This window comes from Anser anser, assembly GCF_964211835.1.
Source record: "Anser anser genome assembly, chromosome: 12".
In the NCBI taxonomy this organism is placed as follows: Eukaryota; Metazoa; Chordata; class Aves; order Anseriformes; family Anatidae; genus Anser; species Anser anser.
Window position 1 is genome coordinate 16,725,601 of NC_139733.1, and position 17,157 is coordinate 16,742,757.

At 39.6% G+C, this 17,157-nt stretch overlaps 1 protein-coding gene across 11 annotated transcripts in view; it reads left to right on the top strand.

The window, feature by feature from the left end:
* The window catches only part of ATXN7 (ataxin 7), an 83,123-nt gene that overhangs the window by 35,965 nt on the left and 30,001 nt on the right, over positions 1-17,157 (top strand). For 8 of the 11 annotated variants that reach the window (XM_083795031.1, XM_083795029.1, XM_083795035.1 and 5 more), the window contains one exon: positions 9,789-9,893. The exons of 1 other annotated variant lie outside the window; for it this stretch is intronic. In XM_083795031.1, the coding sequence (XP_083651157.1) occupies positions 9,789-9,893 (105 nt within the window). 2 more of the 11 variants (XM_083795028.1, XM_083795036.1) reach the window with 2 other exon arrangements.

The window sequence follows — 17,157 nt, forward strand, 5'->3', positions numbered from 1 at the left end:
TGCCTATAGATTGCCTAATAAAAGAAAATACTGAAACAGAATTCAGTTGACAGGTCATTTGTATTTTCCTTTTTTTTTTTTTTTGGTATATGCTGATGTGCTGCCTCAGGTATCAAGTGCATGATGCAAAATGCATGCGCAGCATTCCCTGCAGAAAGGCGCCGTGTCTCTGCAGAGTTGAGGAGCGATGCCCTGCTGCTGTCACAGAGGAGCTGGGCTGAGGTCAGCAGGGAAGAGAGCAGAACAGGTTCATAGGCGAGCGCGGTGCATGCACTGTGTGGGAGGGAAAGCAACGTCTTACCTGATTGTTTTGTTTATAATATGGAGACTGCAGTGATGCCGTCGTGCACAGGATGCATAACTGTCTCTAGTTCTTATTTTTGTTGGTTCGAAAGACTTCATATTTTTAAAGGTTATGTTGACTTTGGTGTTTCTGATGCCACTTCTCGTGTTTACATTCTTTTTAAATATTATGGTATGTTTCATTGTTATTTTCTTGTAGTTGTCTTCACATTGTATTTGTCCAGGTCTCAGTTAGTAAGAAAATGTATAAATCTATAAGGGAATGGTTGTTACTGCTCTGCTTCCTCAGTTGCTGAGTGCCAGGATCTGGCCAGCACCTAATGGCATTGCTGTGGTGTGATGTGGGCAGTTAGTTACACAGGGAAAGATTGCAAGAACTTCTGTTGAGCCACACATGCCCATTTTTTTTCTTCAAAAGCATGTCTAGATAAGAGCTGGGAGAGGGTGAGGAACTTGGAACGCACTCACAACTTGCAGTCATAATGCATCAAAATACTGCTGCTGCAATGAGCAGTTTTATGTAAACCGTAAGTTTAGATTTAAATAAAACAAACTTCCTTTTTCCTTCTACAAAAGTACAGCTGCTGCTAAGTTCACAGAGGGCTGCATATAAAAGAGGATTAAAAAAACTGTTGATGTTTAAACAGTTAAAACGGTAGCATCCTTTGAGGTATATGAAAAGAAATCATTTAGAATATTCACTGGATGATATAGTTAATTTTAACTGAGGCTAGGGTTGTGACTAATTACTTGGTCAGAATTTTTTTTTCCCCGTGTAAAAGATCCTGTTCTTCTGCATAGTAAGTGAAGTGTGACCCCTGATATTAGTATTACTGGGTAAACCTCTTTTTTTTTCTCCCTTAATTCCAATTTTTATATCACAAATGCTAAATTAAACTCAATGTTGAGAGTTCCTTAAGTTATTTAAGGATTAGATACGTAACTATTTATTTATTTTTGCCACAGAAACACAAATAATAATTTTTTGGCTTCCCTAAAATTGCACGATGAGATCATGTCACCTAAAAATAATGTATGACTTTAAATGAAGATTTGTTATATGGAGAGTGATGACAAATTATATGTTCAGCATTTATGTAATATTATACAAATTGGCTGGAGAAGTTTAAAATATCCTCCACTCTGAAAACTAATTAATGAGTAAATGGAATAGTTTTTGCAGATGACTGACTTCATTCAAATTGCTGATGAAAACCTAATTTAACAATACAATATGTACAGAGAGACTTTTTTATCTGCTGAAAAGCTTTAAATATGGTACTTGTATTTCACCGTGAAATTTATAAATCGGTCTTTCTAAAGACAATCTGCTGGAAACGTGCTCACTGAAATTTTTTATTATTCTGTAGGATCAGCTTTGAAAAACAGTTTAATAGTTCTGAAGTTTCGAATGAACAATTTAAAAATACGTTGTGTGTTAGATTTTTAAAAGATTAATTGCACGTAGCTGAACTCGCATACAAAGAATTTAACTCAATACTTGGATGTCTGCTTTAGTGTGTTTTATATATAATTACAGGAACATTCAAATCTTGGCAGCCTAAAATTAGAACCCCCAGCTGCACACTAGGCTGCAGGTGCCTGCGTGCATGACACACTTCTCGCTGGTGATTGCTGCTCTGGTTTTTACCAGTGGGCTTGCTGTAGGAATATCCCAAGACCGTTAAATCTTGGAGGAGGTAACAATTGTCAGTGTTGCGTTCTGCAAGGGAGAAAAGGCTATGGGAAGAGTTGCAGCGGTCATGTGTTTGTAACCTCGCAGAAGGGCTGCTGTTTGGATTTGCTGCTCGGTTATGCGAGGAGGAGTTTTGCTGCCCGCAGGATGCTGGAGGGGAAGGTGGAGGGGGTGGTCCAGGGGATGCACTATGGCTGAGTACGTGGAAAACGCGAGCGGTCGAAGGTAGGTCATCCTTTACCCTTTCAAGTCTCGTGGTGCAAAATTCTGCCTTAAATCTGGGGAAGCAAAATAAAAAAATCATACACCAATTGATCCTTGCAGAATTGTAGCTTGTATTCCTTTGGAAAACTAGGCTGTCTTGTGCTCAAAAAGGAGGCTGGAGAGAAAGGACTGTGCTTTTAGAAATAAAGGACTGCAATACTAGTAAAGATCTACGACTGATCAAATCTCGTAATGCCACTACTGCGCATGGTTAAACTAGGTTCTGTTTTTTTTCTCTCCAAGTGAAAGTCACTTCTCTGAGCCAAAACTTTGAGGTTTGGGTATTCTTAGGACTTTAATAAAAGCATATGCAATTGCTACATTTGCCAAAGTGGAAAATGCAATGAAAACATTTAATCAAGACTTCAGCTGTTCCCTCCTTCATCCTATCAGTCAGCAACTGCATGGTGAAACAAAGTTCACACACTTGTGCTCAGAGCCCAGGAAGAGCTGTGCCTTTCAAATGTCTCTTCGCTTTGAAAGCTGTGTGTGCAAAAAAAATGTAAGCTACTTAAGGATGTACAGAGCGGAGTTGGCAACGAATTTCAAAGTTGGTAACCTTGCAGAAAATACTTTGGTAGCACCACTTCCCTTTGAGCCTAAATGAAACAGCTTAGGTTTCTTCTGGCTTTTCGCTTTGGCAGTGTGGAGGCTGGGAACGTCCATTTGTTTTGCTGTATTTTGTATTAAAAGGTTCTTTTTTTATCAGAGGCAACATGAGAGTAAGTTGTGCAGGCTAGGGTTTTTTGATTTTGTTTTAAACTGTTTCTATATGTAAATGGGATAGTTTTATGTTTAGCTTGTTTGATTATGCATTTATTCTTTGCAAGCACAAATTTGTTGTGCCTGCACGTATGGTTCATAAAATGTTCTCTGTTAATATGTGTGTGTACATTACTTGGAGCTCTGCACACACACCCTCAAATATGCATATTTTACTAGTATCTCTTATTTTGATTTAAACCTTGCATAATTGGTCACCAAGCACTCTGAATATTATGCAATTTTATTTATTTTGATTATGATATCTCCTTAGGAATACTCTTTCTTATTATTATCATCATCTAGCGCAGTACCCAGTTAAAACTACTTTGCCAGTAGTTTAATTTCATTTTAACATTGACAAGTATACAAAAACAGATGTGTGTTCGTGAATGATAAGTAGTTGGGTCTGTTTCTGGAAAACGGTTTGGAAAAAATATTGGTTAGAAAATAATATTGTGGTTGCAGAAAGTTAAATGTGTTCATGAAAGGTACATTTTGAGATGCTAACTTAGATAATACGTGGTTGGGTGTTTTTTTTGTTGTTTTTTTAACATTCTTTTTTAACATTCATATGAATTAAATTGAGGGGGCTATGTGAAGTGATGGAACTTTAGTTAAGACAACTTACCGTGCGGTTGCAGTTTTTGCGTGGACGAGGCATAGCCCGGGGACAGATCTGCTGTAGCGCTGTTGGAGCAGAAAGCTCAGTGCCCCAGGTTTACATCTGAGATCCTCCTCGCACCTGAAAATTGCCTCTTATTGGCAACTGATGTCAGCAACCGATCGCGCTGACTCCTGTTGTGCAGATCTCCTGGCAGAATTGTGGCTTTTTGGACTTAGTGTAAGCCGTTAGTCTGATTTTTTAACCAAGCTCAGCCTTGTTTGAAATCTGCCCTTGTGTGGCGCGGTCCGTTTCACGTGATCCTAAATGCCGTGGTAGTCGCCTTCCTTCTCCGTCCTCATGCCTCTTTCCCCAAATCACAAGCTTTAAAAATTGTCGCTTGGGAGCTTTTGTTTGCTTTCAGATATGAAATTGATATTCATGTTCTCCGCAACTGGAAAGGGTAACACAATAGAAATGTTTTATTGCTTTAACAGGATGAGACTGTAGCTGGGGCAAGTGTCCTAAGCAAATTACGGGAGGTGACACCTCAACTTTTTTCCTTCAGGTTGTCAGCTAGTTTTAAGGTACTGCACCTGTGTCTGAATTGCCCTGCCAAAAGTTATTTTAGTATTATTTTTTCCTCCCCTTTTTGACATTCTTTCAGACATAAGTGATAGATTGTGTTATCTTAAGTTCTAATAAAAGCATGCCTTTAGAGAAAGAGATCTACCGTTTAAGTCCAGTTAAAAATTATGTTTGTACACATTGTTTTACCTTAGCTTGTTCAAGACTAATTCTGTTCTAACAAGAGGAGAAAACACAAGTGTGGAGTAAATGTATTCAGGATAGCTTTTGTGTACGTTATTTGAACTTAAAAGTTTTGGTCCATGAAGTAAGTAATTCAAACAATTCAGATTTGGCAACGTTTCAGAATAATGGGATATATTTGCAATTTCTGGACGTTGTAGCTCCAAAACAATTCCCTGATATCTTATTGGAAAGCCTGGTGGATTGGTGAAAGCTGGGACGTTTACTCAAAGTGGATTTGGATCAGGCCCCAGTAAAAAGAAAAATAAATTCTGTGGCAGGGGAATTGTAAAGATAATGGGGAGTTAAAGCTGTTTTGAGTGTAAAGTTAGTAATCTAGCACATTGCATTTTAATGGGGTTGCATCTGATAGTAACCGGAGTTGATGAAAACACTCTGGAAGTGTAACCGGGTTGGGGCTGTGCTTAAGGCACGTTACGCTGTGCTGTGGAGGTCTCCGTAGTCAAAACATGTTACTGTCCACGTTGGGCATCGGCATGTGAAATGTTCCTTGTCAAGCATTACTGCTCTGGGAGCAGTACATGTGTGTTTGTGGTAAATCAGACACAGACTTTGAAAAAACAGTTCTCCTAAGCAGATGTTTGTGCTGGGAATGGATAGGGAAGAACTGAGCATTAGCAGCGGTCTGTCTGGAAAACATTTGTGCAGTACTTTTATGTATTCTTGCCACTTTTTTTTTTTTCCATCAAGCTTTCTGTTCTTTTACCATAACTCCGAGAGTTTATCTTTGCCCTTTCGTTTCTCTCCTCAGCAGCTTTTGCTTTCTATTCCTGTGTTTCACTTTTCACTCTCCTTGTTTTCTCAGTTGTGGTGAGCAGACTTCTGCAAAATAGGAAACCTGCCTTCTGGTCCCTGAAAACAGCCAGGATTTGGGCTCCTTTGGCTGCCTTTCTGTAGAGGTTGCTGCTTTGGAGAAGATTTTAACCTCACCTTTTTGTGATGTTTTGTCCATGGTAGTCCTAGAACAGATGTTGTCTTACTATTTGCTAGGATAGGTGCATTGCACAATGGTCCCAATCGAAAAAGGGACAAGATTTGTAGGAAATGGGGTAAATTTGGGGGGGTTAAAAAAAAATAAAAATAAAAAATTACGCAGTGGAGCTGTGTTAGTCACTGAATTCCCTGATTCTAGTGACTCAATAAATGCAAACTGTCGCCCTGTTATCGAACTGCGTGTTTTCAGTCTGTTTTATTTGTTCTGTTGTCTGTGACGTTAAGTAGTAGAACTGGGAGTACACACACAGGTACTTTTAGTGACGACGAGCATCTGTAGTGTTACGATCCTGAAGGAGAATGCTGAAAACCCGGTGAAATTACTCGCTGCCTCGTGTGCTTCCGCGTGCCGTGGCGGAGGAGAAGATGACAGCTCAGTTTATGAAAGTCTTTCAGAGTAGATATGCTGAGCTCCTTGTTACTTGACGTAGGGTATGTCAGGTTGTCTGTTATTATTGTTTTTCCATTTTTATCAGAAAACGTGCTGACTTGGCCTTTTCTGTATAAAAAGCGTTTCCCTTACTACGTAGTCAGCAAATAAAGCAGTTAAGATACCTCAGAAGTATCTATGGCACGTGCTTGTACTAGTCTTGGGGAAGAGTACAGGAATATATCATTTAAATATATCTCTTTTCAAAACACTGTAGTTGAGTTACATTTAAATGAATTCTGGAGGTCGCAGTGTTCAGAGGTCTAATACTACGGGGGTAAATGAAGTCATTTTTCTTTACGGTGCTAATAGAATTAATGCAAGCAGCAGCTCCTATAACACTGTTTGCGTGTTGACACCATATAAATACCATGTTTATGAAAAATAAATTGAAAGGCTGAGGTCTTGCTTTAAGTTTCTCGTTTGACCTTGAAAAACATTCCCAGATGGAGAGAGTTAAATGAGGCCAGCTCTGAAAGAGGAACATATGAATCATGGTTGCTAGGCTCTTCCATCAGAGGCACGGGCTTTACATTTACAGCCAAGTATTTCAAAAAGTAATCTTTCAACTCGGAGGAACAGAGCATCTGAAATGATACTGGTGAAATACTATAAACTTCATTAGACTTTTAAAATAGCGAATTTGCATGTCATTAAGTGAGATAGGTATAAAGTATTAGGAGAATATCAGCTGCAAGACTTCAAACTTGTACGAGGGGTGGGTTGTGGGGGGAGCAGAAACATTGAGCATCCATCTCCAAGTTTTGTTAAACTCTGCTGTATATCTCTAATAGTTGCACGGAATATCTTTTGTCATTCTCCTAGCATCTCCACGTCGGTGTTCGCTGCGCTGGAGTGCAGAAACAGAAATAAGACTTCCCTGAACCCCGCTCTTGCTCTGCTTGACTAGAGTGAAGTGAGGCACATTAAAAGCGTGGGAGCTTACGTGCCTAAGACAGGCTCGGTTGGGCAATGTGGATTTGGGTCGCAGCTCTTTTCCAGTCATCTTAGCCGGTCTTGACTGGATGGCAATCTTTAGAGTGTCAAACCAATTGTTAAACTAATCTTCGGATCTCCAGGAGGTGTTCGTGCTCCTTGTTGCCCGCTTGCCCTTCGGACTGTCCGTGTGCATCCGTGCAGTGCTCAGCATCGGCAGGTGCCACCCTTACTTGGAGCCCTACGGGTTACTGTAACAAAAGGATTTTCTGGCGTCTATCTTAAATAAATGCTTTGATAATAAAAAGCTATAGTTTATTTTACCAGGTAGGAGAAAACAAGGGTTTGCGTTGCCTTTCGGTACTCCCTCGCTGGCTGCATTAAATGATGCTCAGTTGTGGGTGGTCGTGGCGCACTGGGGGGAGGAAGGTCTTCGAAACTGGCTCGCGTGGTCTGGCTGCAGCCTTGTGCCTGACTTCCTTTGGAATCACAGTTGTGATTTTGTGTGTGCAGCAAATCCTTTTTTCTGTGTCAACTGGTTTTACTCTTAGAATTTGATCTTACCTCTTATGAGTTTGTGTATTTAAGTGTTCTGGCACTGGTTTCTAGCGCTTGGAGCTTTGATTTTAAAATTCTGAAGAAGTGCTTCTTGGCATAGGGGAGCGCTTCTAAATGATTCAGATTTCTTGGGATCCTGAAACTGAAACGGGAAAACACTTTTGTTTACACCAATGTCTGCTAGTTTACTTCACTTGTAGTGTAAAATTACAGCTCTGTATTTCCAGCAAATATTCATAAGAGGGTGCTTGAATAGAGAGAGCGTGACTAATGCCAAGGAGGGCTTTGTCTTGCAAGATGCACTGAAGTAGGAAATCCTTTTCTTGGGTTAGAGGTTTTATTCCCCCCACCTTGCCTTCTGTACGAGCTGGTGTAGAGGCCATGAGTTCGGTGTTGTCTGAAAAGGCTTGGTTAGGGGAACAGGTTACAGGGCGTGCATTTACAGTTCGTTAGGTATTATACAGTAGTAGCCTGTCTGTGTGCTATTACCAATGTAAATAGCAGGCAGTGTACACTGTTATTGTCCCATTCATCACGGTGTATTAGGAGTCAAATGGAAGTGACTGTGGACTATTTGTGGAAACTTTCAGGCAGGCGTGCCCAAAGAACTCCTGAATGGAGTATTAACCAAGGACAGTTACATTTTTACATATATATTTTCCTTAACCAGCTTAATGTTAAATCACAGGAAGTAGAGATTGAAAAACAGAAGTTTACTGTTCCTATCTCATTTTCTCCTGGGGTCTGTTCACGGGGTTTTGCCTAGCTGGCAGTAAGATAGGTGTGCCTGAGGTCTTGAACCATTTCTCTGCAAAAATATCGTACAAATGAAAAAACAATGCAAGTCTGGGTACTCAGCGAAGTGCAAATCAGTTCATAATTTTTTTAACGTAACCACAATTGCTTAAGAAGTGCCTGTGATTTAGATAAGCATAGCTGTGATCTGTCACAGCCACTTAAGACATCCACGGTCATTGTATTTGGGCCCAAATGCGAAATCTGGTTGCAGCTGTTATTACAGGTATGGTATTTGATTTTAATATAGTGCTAATAAGGTTTTTGGAAAACCTGGGAGACCTCTTTATTTTTTTAAAGAAAAGTAATTACTTTTTTTTTTTTTGGAGGAAAACGCTTATCACAAAGGGAGCCCTTAGTTCTGGAAGCTGTTCGGTGTGGATGCATTCTTTTGTCTGCGAGAAACAAAGTGGAGTCCGGGGGGCTCTGCAGGGATGACAGCGTTGCGCTGCCGTTGTTTACCTTGGGTTATGTCACATTCGTTCTTAAAACACAGCCCACTCCAGTTATTGAACAATTGCTCTTCCGTTTGTGAACAAACATATTTTTCTAATCAAATGTAGCGTGTCGCTAAAAATGCGCATAAGCAAATTAATGACTTTAAAACAGAACTCTGGGGTCACTTCTAGCACAGAGGTACATAAATTTAACTTTCTTAATTTCTAACTTACTGTTAACTTATAAACTGATTACTGAGTGTTCTTAGAAGAAAATAAGTTTTCTTATATTGGTCTTAATCAATTGAATAGTGCTGTAGATCCCTTAGCCTTGCTCTTTGGCAATAATGAATTTATACACTGTTATGTGTGCAGTTTCCTTTTTTTTTGTCTTCTAGTGAATAATATTTAGTTGTATTAATGCAATAGACCTTTAAGTTTTATAGTAAATGTTGTATATAATGCCTCAGTAGTCTATGAATGCAGTTTTAAATGTTAAACTGTACTCTTAACAAACTGTATTCTTAAAAGCAACATTGCAGAAACTTTTTTTTATTAGTAAAAGTCTGCAAGTATGTGTGTTATCTCCAAAATCCACACATGCTCTGACATACTGTTATCTCTCTCTATTTCTCTCTCATATAGCTGTTACACAGATCTCTGGCAGCAGATGGCTGGACTATAATGCACTGTTAAACAAATAAAACCATTAGGCATGTAATACTGCCTGGTAAATGACTGTTCATCTAAAATGGTTAAAAAAAATTAAATAGAAAATAAACTTCATTTTAGAACTCATTTAATGAAATTGGAATAAAATCCAAACCTGTTTTAGCATCCATAAAACATCCCCTCTTATTTTGTGTCTGTCATTTGAAGTCAGTCTTTTATTCTGTTCTTACATCTGGTATAAAATAATAAGTCCTAAATCAGATTTCTAATAAGTGTTTTCTACAAATAATCGCTTATTTTACATTTATCTTTGTAGGAAGATTTTTGCTTTTGTAATACTCCAGCACAAAATTATCCATTGCATTATATGCTTTTTTCTCATTTTCAAATTTTAAACAAATGTATTAAAATTATGATTCAACACTAGTGTTATGGCTCTGTAATTAAACTGTTCTTCAATAATTGTAAGCAGCTGAGAGATATGCCATTTTGTCTTTTTGTTTTTAGATATGCCAATATTTGGTCTTTGCCCGGCTCATGATGATTTCTATTTGGTGATGTGTAACCACTGTAATCAGGTCGTAAAACCACAGGCATTTCAATCACATTATGGTAAGTGCTGAACTATTTTTAATAATTAAGGGTGAGGTTAAATCAGGATTAAGCCTGGCAATTTTTTTTTAAATTGATGGTACATGGATCATTACATTATAAATAATGTCAAAGAACATAACCTGTGTTTAATCATTTTATATACATTGTAAAGCAGTTACGTGAAGATCTTGTTCCTTTTTAATTTTTTAATGTCTTGAAACACTGCAAGCATGCAGTTCAGTCTTGAAATGGCATATATAGTGTATTTCACAGACGGTTTGTGTAGTGTGTTTGTGTCTGTGTGTGTCATTTCTCCATGTCTATTTACACTGATAATTTTTCTACACGAGGTCCTGTTGCAGTGTGAACTTAGCTAAAAGCTAAGCTTACAAATTCTGCCCTATAACATAATACCTTTCCAAAGGAGCAGTAAGCTTATTTATTTATTTTCAGAAGTATCAATCTGTATTTGTTTTAATGGTCAGATGGTTTTGTGTATAAACTGTGCTAGGAAGCTCTCATGTTGGTTGGTGCTAGCCAATGTTTATAGAGGACTGACAAAACGTGAAGTGCTATGCAAGTTCAAGTGTTCTCTCACTTCCTACAGAACGTAACGGGGGGAGGTAGGCAGTTCTTCTTTTCCATACACCTCTCAGGACTAGAAATTAGTATCACACATTTTGATGTCAATATTTGAGTAGGAGGTTTTCGGTATTCAGCTTTTTGTTTCTTGAGAAGTCGAGGAGGTGTATTGGCACTTGGTTAGGAAACAAAAGATAGACAAAGCATCTTCTGAACTACTCCTTCCTCCCTCTGTGTGTGTGTGTCTGTTTGTGCGTGTTCCCTTTTTTCTAGCCCAGTACACCACTGCTTGCCTTGCTGCTTAAAAGGATAGAAGATGCTGGATATGGGTGGAGAGCCTCTCCCAGAGCTCAGAGCAAGGCATAGATTTTCTTGCATCTTAAATACTCCAGCCCTTTGGCAAGAGGAGTTGCTACTTGCTCCTGCTGCTTCCTAGAGACTGGGAAAGGGTCTTCTTGTGCTGTGCAGAGGGTGTGCTGCTTATCCCTTTCCACCTCTCGCTTGGTTTTTGTGTTATGATGTCGTGTAGGTTATGTCCCAAACCTTGCTGCTGGATTTCTGCAGTCGTGTTGCACAGAGTGACTCAGAGAAGAATCTGATAGGAGTTGTGACATGATTCTTACTGGTTTGCTTGTTCATCTGTGGATGGCAGTAGTAATAAAATAAAAAAAAAAAAAACAACTTATGTTTCCAGGGCTGCAGGGAGCCAGGAGAACAGAAGGCAATATGCTTTTCTAACTCTGGGTGCTCTAAGCCTTTGTATCAGCTGAGAGTAAGTCCACTCCTTGCCAGTGTGATTCCTCACCTGTCACTGAGTATCAGTTTGGGATGTCCAATAAGTCCTTCTAAAATATCATATTAAATTGATTCTGACAGTTAAAAATAAATGTATGGGGGAGGACTGGACGGTACCCAGTTCTGAGTGTTGGCATGTTGAGTCTTCCGTCTCAAGGTCAGGAATACAGGGCTGGCTCAGGTTGGTGCTGATGGAGAGCTGCTGGCATCTGCAAACTCTTTGGGCTGACTTTCTGAAATGAGTCAGTGATCTCCAACTACCCATCTTTGTAAATGGGTATCCGTACTCTAGGAGCCATTATTGTAGCTGCAGGCATGACAGCATTGTGGGCAGATTGAAGAAACAGGTCAAGAACTGAACAGGCACAGCATCGCTCCTTGGCCACGGCCATGGACAGGCTGGGTGTTGTCATGCTGCTTGTATCAGTGTTAAACACGTTACCAGAGGTTTACTTTATTCTAATTCAAGTCCTTCGGTAACCATTACTTGCAATTTGAAAGGAACAAAGTGAAGAGGAAATCACAAAGCAAAGGTGTAGAAAATATTTATAAAAGATTAAAGAAGAAATACTAATGTGATGTTCCTATTCTGTATCACGTTGTAGGAGCACGATCTCTAAGTAGTGATGTGTCTCTGATGTAAACCTATCAATGGCAGATTGATACTTTGAGAGAAGTGTAGAAGGAAGGCATGGAAATGACAAGGTTATTCTTAGTATTTCTTAATCCCATTCTGAACAATGAAGACGCTAAACAAGTGCTGCAGCTTGCAGAGGAAATGGGAGGAGCCAATCTGATGAGAAAAACAGGCTTGGGTGGGGTGTAAATTATTAAAAGACCTCAGTTTGCCAAACTAATAGTCTCAGAAAGGTAAGAGGGCTGACTTTGATTTTGTATAGAGCTATCAATCTTGTCTCCATTTTTTTATCAGTCTTCACATTCTCGAAACACAGTTGGCCCTCGTTTTACCAAACCGAATGTGAAAGCTGGTAATAGGAGGGGTGATTGATTACCTCAGCAGTGGATTCTTTTGCTCAGTGTACTTAGAGAAGGAAATAACTGAAGTCCTCAAAACATAACAGTTATCCTAAAACAAAAAATACAATTTCGTGATACCAACGGGGAAAAAAAATGGATTCACCACAGTCCATTTCCTCTGAATGAGGTCTTCATCTGTGGCTTTATTTCAGAGATTTAAAAAGGAGCGATTCCTTTTAACATGTTCTTAAAAATTACAGTGCATCAATGAAGCTGTACCTTTTTGTAAGGTTCTCAGTCTTCAGAGGTTATTTTAAATTGTTACCAGAGAAATGGTAATCTCTTAAAATATTCTACAATTTGCAGTGGTATGTGTTGCTTGTACTTGGTGTTCTTTAAAATCTGTCACGTGGGGTTTTCTGAAGTAGAATATTCTCTGTTAAAACGTCACTTATGTCAAAGGAATGGTAAACAAACTATTAACTAAGCCTAATGAGCTAATTAATTTCCTCCAAAGCATATTTGTGATAAACTGCTTAGGTAGGCTGAAAGTGCATTGCAGGACATTTGACAGTTTGCTTTTTTTCTGAACCACAGGTAGTCAGAAATAATTTAAATGTAAATTTATTTATCAGAATATTTTACCTTTTCAGTGAAATACTTTACTGATACAAGTCACACATATTTTTATAAAACACGCTTTTATATTTCATGTTTTTTTATGTGACTAGAAGAGATACTAATTCAAAATTAACTTTTGCTTGAGGCAATCGAAGTATATGTTTGGAGTATGAATTGCCATTTTAACAACTTATTCTGTACTATTGATTTGTAAAATTCTGTGGCGTTTGGTATGCATGGCACCATGTGTAGGGGTCAAAACCTGTCAGCAGTTTTTAAAAGCAATCTGATACAAAGAATTATCTGAAGTCCACTTTCGATATTCCTTCTCTATGGGCCATTATTAAATTTAATTGTCTACACGGTAAACCCTGGACAGTCTGTTTTTAAGTGCATAGAGCCAGATTTCTCCTGGTCTGTGCACAACAGCTGCCTGCCAGCGTGCTCAAATTGCTTTCCCCTCTTGCCGTAGGGCGGTAGCAGGGCAGGGGAGCCAGCCGAGGAGGGGCTGGCCGGCTTTTCAGAACAAATCATCGCTCTGTCAGACCTCAGCTGCCTCATCCGCGGGACTGAACAGATGATTTCAGGACTTTATTGCCAGTATTCTTGCAGCGTCTTTTTGAATGGTTGCATTTTTGTGGTATCAGCATCTTCCTTGGATGAGTCAAGATCAATCAGAGGTGAAGGACTGACAAAGCTGTAACGTGCAGGCTTTCCGTCCTGTGGGCGAAGCACCTGAGATCTCTTATCGTGCTGACCTCTTCTGAAAAAGCGCAGTATTTTTCTCCAGTTCCACTTGTCAGGCTGGGTGATCGTGTGCCAGCCTCTCCAGCTTCCATGCAACATATTCTCTCCTTCCGTATTTAAATTGGGTGTGTTTCTGGAGTGCCTGCACAGTTTCCTCTCGTACTATGTTAATTCTTACAGTAAAAATGACTTTGCTGTCTGTCAAATTGCTAACCCTCGTACTTGTCAGGAATACCTCCTTGGCAGCTAGCAGGACGTGTCTGTGTTAGGGTCAAATGTGTTCCTTTTATTCCCTTTTTCCCCTTAAAACCATTCCCTCTATGTAGGTGGTTGCTGTATTACAGCAAAACGTTGCTCTTTGTGGAAGCCATTGCTATGGTTATTTCAGGTACTTCATGGAAACCCTGAAGTGACATGTTTTTGGGGCCGTATGACCTTTCGCTGGTATTTCAGCCGTTCCACGGGTTTATCGTGTCTCCCTGTGGTTATCAGCTTCTTGTCTGGAAAAAGCTGCTTCTCTTCACCATCCGTGCTTGTTTGTGGCTCAGAGGAGAGAGGAGATAGCTTGCTAGTGTGGATGGAGCATCAGTTTAGAGATACGGGTTTTCTTCCCTCTAATTTTTCCTTACGTTCTTCCTTCTTCTGCAGAGTTTCTTGGTTCACTTGTGTCTTGGCTTCTGTAAACATGAAGTGGGGTTATAACTTCCCAGCAATCTGTACGAAAACATTAGGAAGGCTACCTGTGAAACACAAGCTGATAACGTTTATGAGTCATGCAGTGATTGTGGAAACCATTAATTCAGCGAGCACTGGAAAGAGACCATTACAGTGTGTCAGGCTGTTGAGTCATTAAAGAGCTATGTCCAATGTTTTGATTAACTTCCATAGGTTTGGCATGCAGTAACAAAGGTGAGCACCTGCTCTGAGCACTGCTTTCTGCTGCTCTGTGAGCCAAGGGGAAACTCCTGAGCATCGGAGTTTCTGCTCGGGGCACATTTAAACCTGAAGGAATAACAACACAGATTTGCACACCTGAGCTGGCTAGGAGGTGGTGGGACTGGAATAGAGAAGATCAGCACCCAGTCTTATTCTCGGCCTGGAGAGACCAACAGGGCAGATCCTGGCAGCAGGGACAGACGTTCCCATACTTGGATCCAGCTAGTCACTGTGAAGTCTCACATGAATCTTTCATCTCTGTGTACCTCTGGCTGTATAACCGTATTCCTTCCTCCCTCGACCAGTTCTCACACCCACCTTTAGGTAGCAGGTTTACTGATTTGGCTTGTCGTAAGTGGTGGAGTTTTTTTGTTTTGGTTTGGTTTTGGGGGTGGTGGTGAGGGGAGTGTTAAGTGCTTGCATTCAGAGGGTGATAGTTGTTGTGATATTAATTGGGATAAGTGATCCGTTGACTATCCCTGATAATAGTCTGTATTTCAGATGTTATATCACAAGTAATTTAAGTATTACAGGCCCTGCAGCATAATGTACTTGATTTCTTTTGACATAGTGTGAATTGAATATAAATTTGTCCTACCCGTTTTTTGTTATCTCAAATTTGGCAGCAGCTAATTGTTCTGGAAATCTGACATCAGTATTTAATAATTCTAATTTTTTTTTGAAGTTCTGCAGATGCTGCATGTTTAGAAAAGTATAGAGAGACTATCTAGCAAGTATTACAATCAAAGATAAAGTGTCTGTACAAGGCAGCGTTTGATGTAGATATGAAAAGAAAAGAATGTACTGAATCCTGTTCCAAAGCCATTGGGCCTGAGGATCGGGGTGGGGGGTTGTTGTTTGGTGGGTTTTGTATTGTTTTTTTCTTTTTTATTGTAGGAGATTGCAGGAGCTCATCTGTGTTTTGGAAGGATAAGCCTTCATTATGGCTTGCATGCTTTTGGCAGCAAGTTTCAGTAACTAAGTGTCCAGTGTTCACTAATGACTTTTTAAAGCAGTGTGAAAATGCTTGATATAAATTATAGGAATATTCTTGGGTACTGGTAATCTTCTACAGTAGTCTAGTAACCAAAATAAAACTTTGATATTATCTGGTGTGTGACAGATGTGCTGGAGTAATCTGCCAAGCATATTGCCAAACACGCACAGGTGGCATTTGGCATATTATAGCCTGAGTAAATGTATATGATTTAACAAATTATCATTGGCAGCTTCACCAGCTTCTGTTCAAACATGGAGCCCTTTTGCAGTAGTTCACACAGTCAAAATTCCAGCAGTAGAATCTTAGTATCTGGGTCCAGCAACAACTAGTCTGATTTCTTGGCAGACATGGGTGAAATTCTGTAACTTTTGCAAGAGTTGTCTTGGCATATTCCCAGAAGGGAATGGGCTCAGAGGTCAGTACAGGATTCATCCTGGAAGACTGTTTCAATTGATTATTTACTTATTTGAAAATAATGCATCATTAAATAAGGAAGTGTTACCACCTGGAAAGAAATTGTAAATATGTTTGGGGTTTGCAATGTGTACCCCAAAACCTTTAACTGAATACTGAGTGGGTGAGCTGGGATTTCAAGTCACTAGTAGTTGTGCCACGCAGGTTTTCAGGAGTAGTGAAGTTATGCACTGTGGTTAATTGTACCACTGCAGGCAGCTCTTGTGCAGAAAGCTATTTGTGTAAGCATAATGGCTGTGGTCTTTGTTTATTACGTGAAAAACGGAGGGAGTCTGTTTAAGAAGTTGATGGCAGTTTTCTCTTAAAACTTCCCTTTTTTGTGGGCACCTGGATTTGTAAAGTTGAAGATGTAAAGCAATATTAAGTATCAATGAACATGAAAATTATGGTGTTCAGCTTCAGTTTTAAAGAAGAAATTGGCTCAGTTTACTGCTTACGATGTAACTCATGTTACTCTATCTACAGCACCACGTGTGCTAAAATGTTGTGAACTTAAAAATGTTCTGGTGTGCTTTTGGCTTTTCTTACTTTTGGTTAGCATGAACCAAATTTTGTGCTGTTCTGCCATAGCAGAAGGCCTACGTGCAGAAATCCTTGTGTTTTATTACTGTCTGGACAGAGAATATCTTTACTATTCTGTTCTCACTAAGCGGTTAAAGTATTTTAAAACAAGGCTAACATAGATAATTATACAGGTGTTACATGGAAACCCTGCTCCTTTATAACAATTACCGTGCTAAGTATGCAGGGACTGAGGCAGACTGCTCCCTTTTCAAGGTAGACATCAGCACGGGGAGAACAAGCGGAAAGAAAGAGAATAAAGATAGTTATCTTTGTGGGAAAAGAGGAAGCACTGCCATGTTCGCTGTTGCTTTACAAAAGTACTTGCACAGCGAGAGGGACAAAGTGTATTGATTGACAGATTTAGTAAGATCTGAAGAAAGCAAGTAGTTCTCATAAAGTAGCTGTTGAGTGTGTTTGACTTCAGTTTCACCTTGGAAGAAGCCAGCTGGAATAGTCGCGTCAGGCTTATGGTTAAAAGTGATCCAAAATGAGAGAGGTAACTCACCTAAAATTCAGTGCTAAGTTGCATCATTCAAAATTAATTCGGCCTGTGGAGCAGAAGACAGCTCTCAGAACTATTTCAGA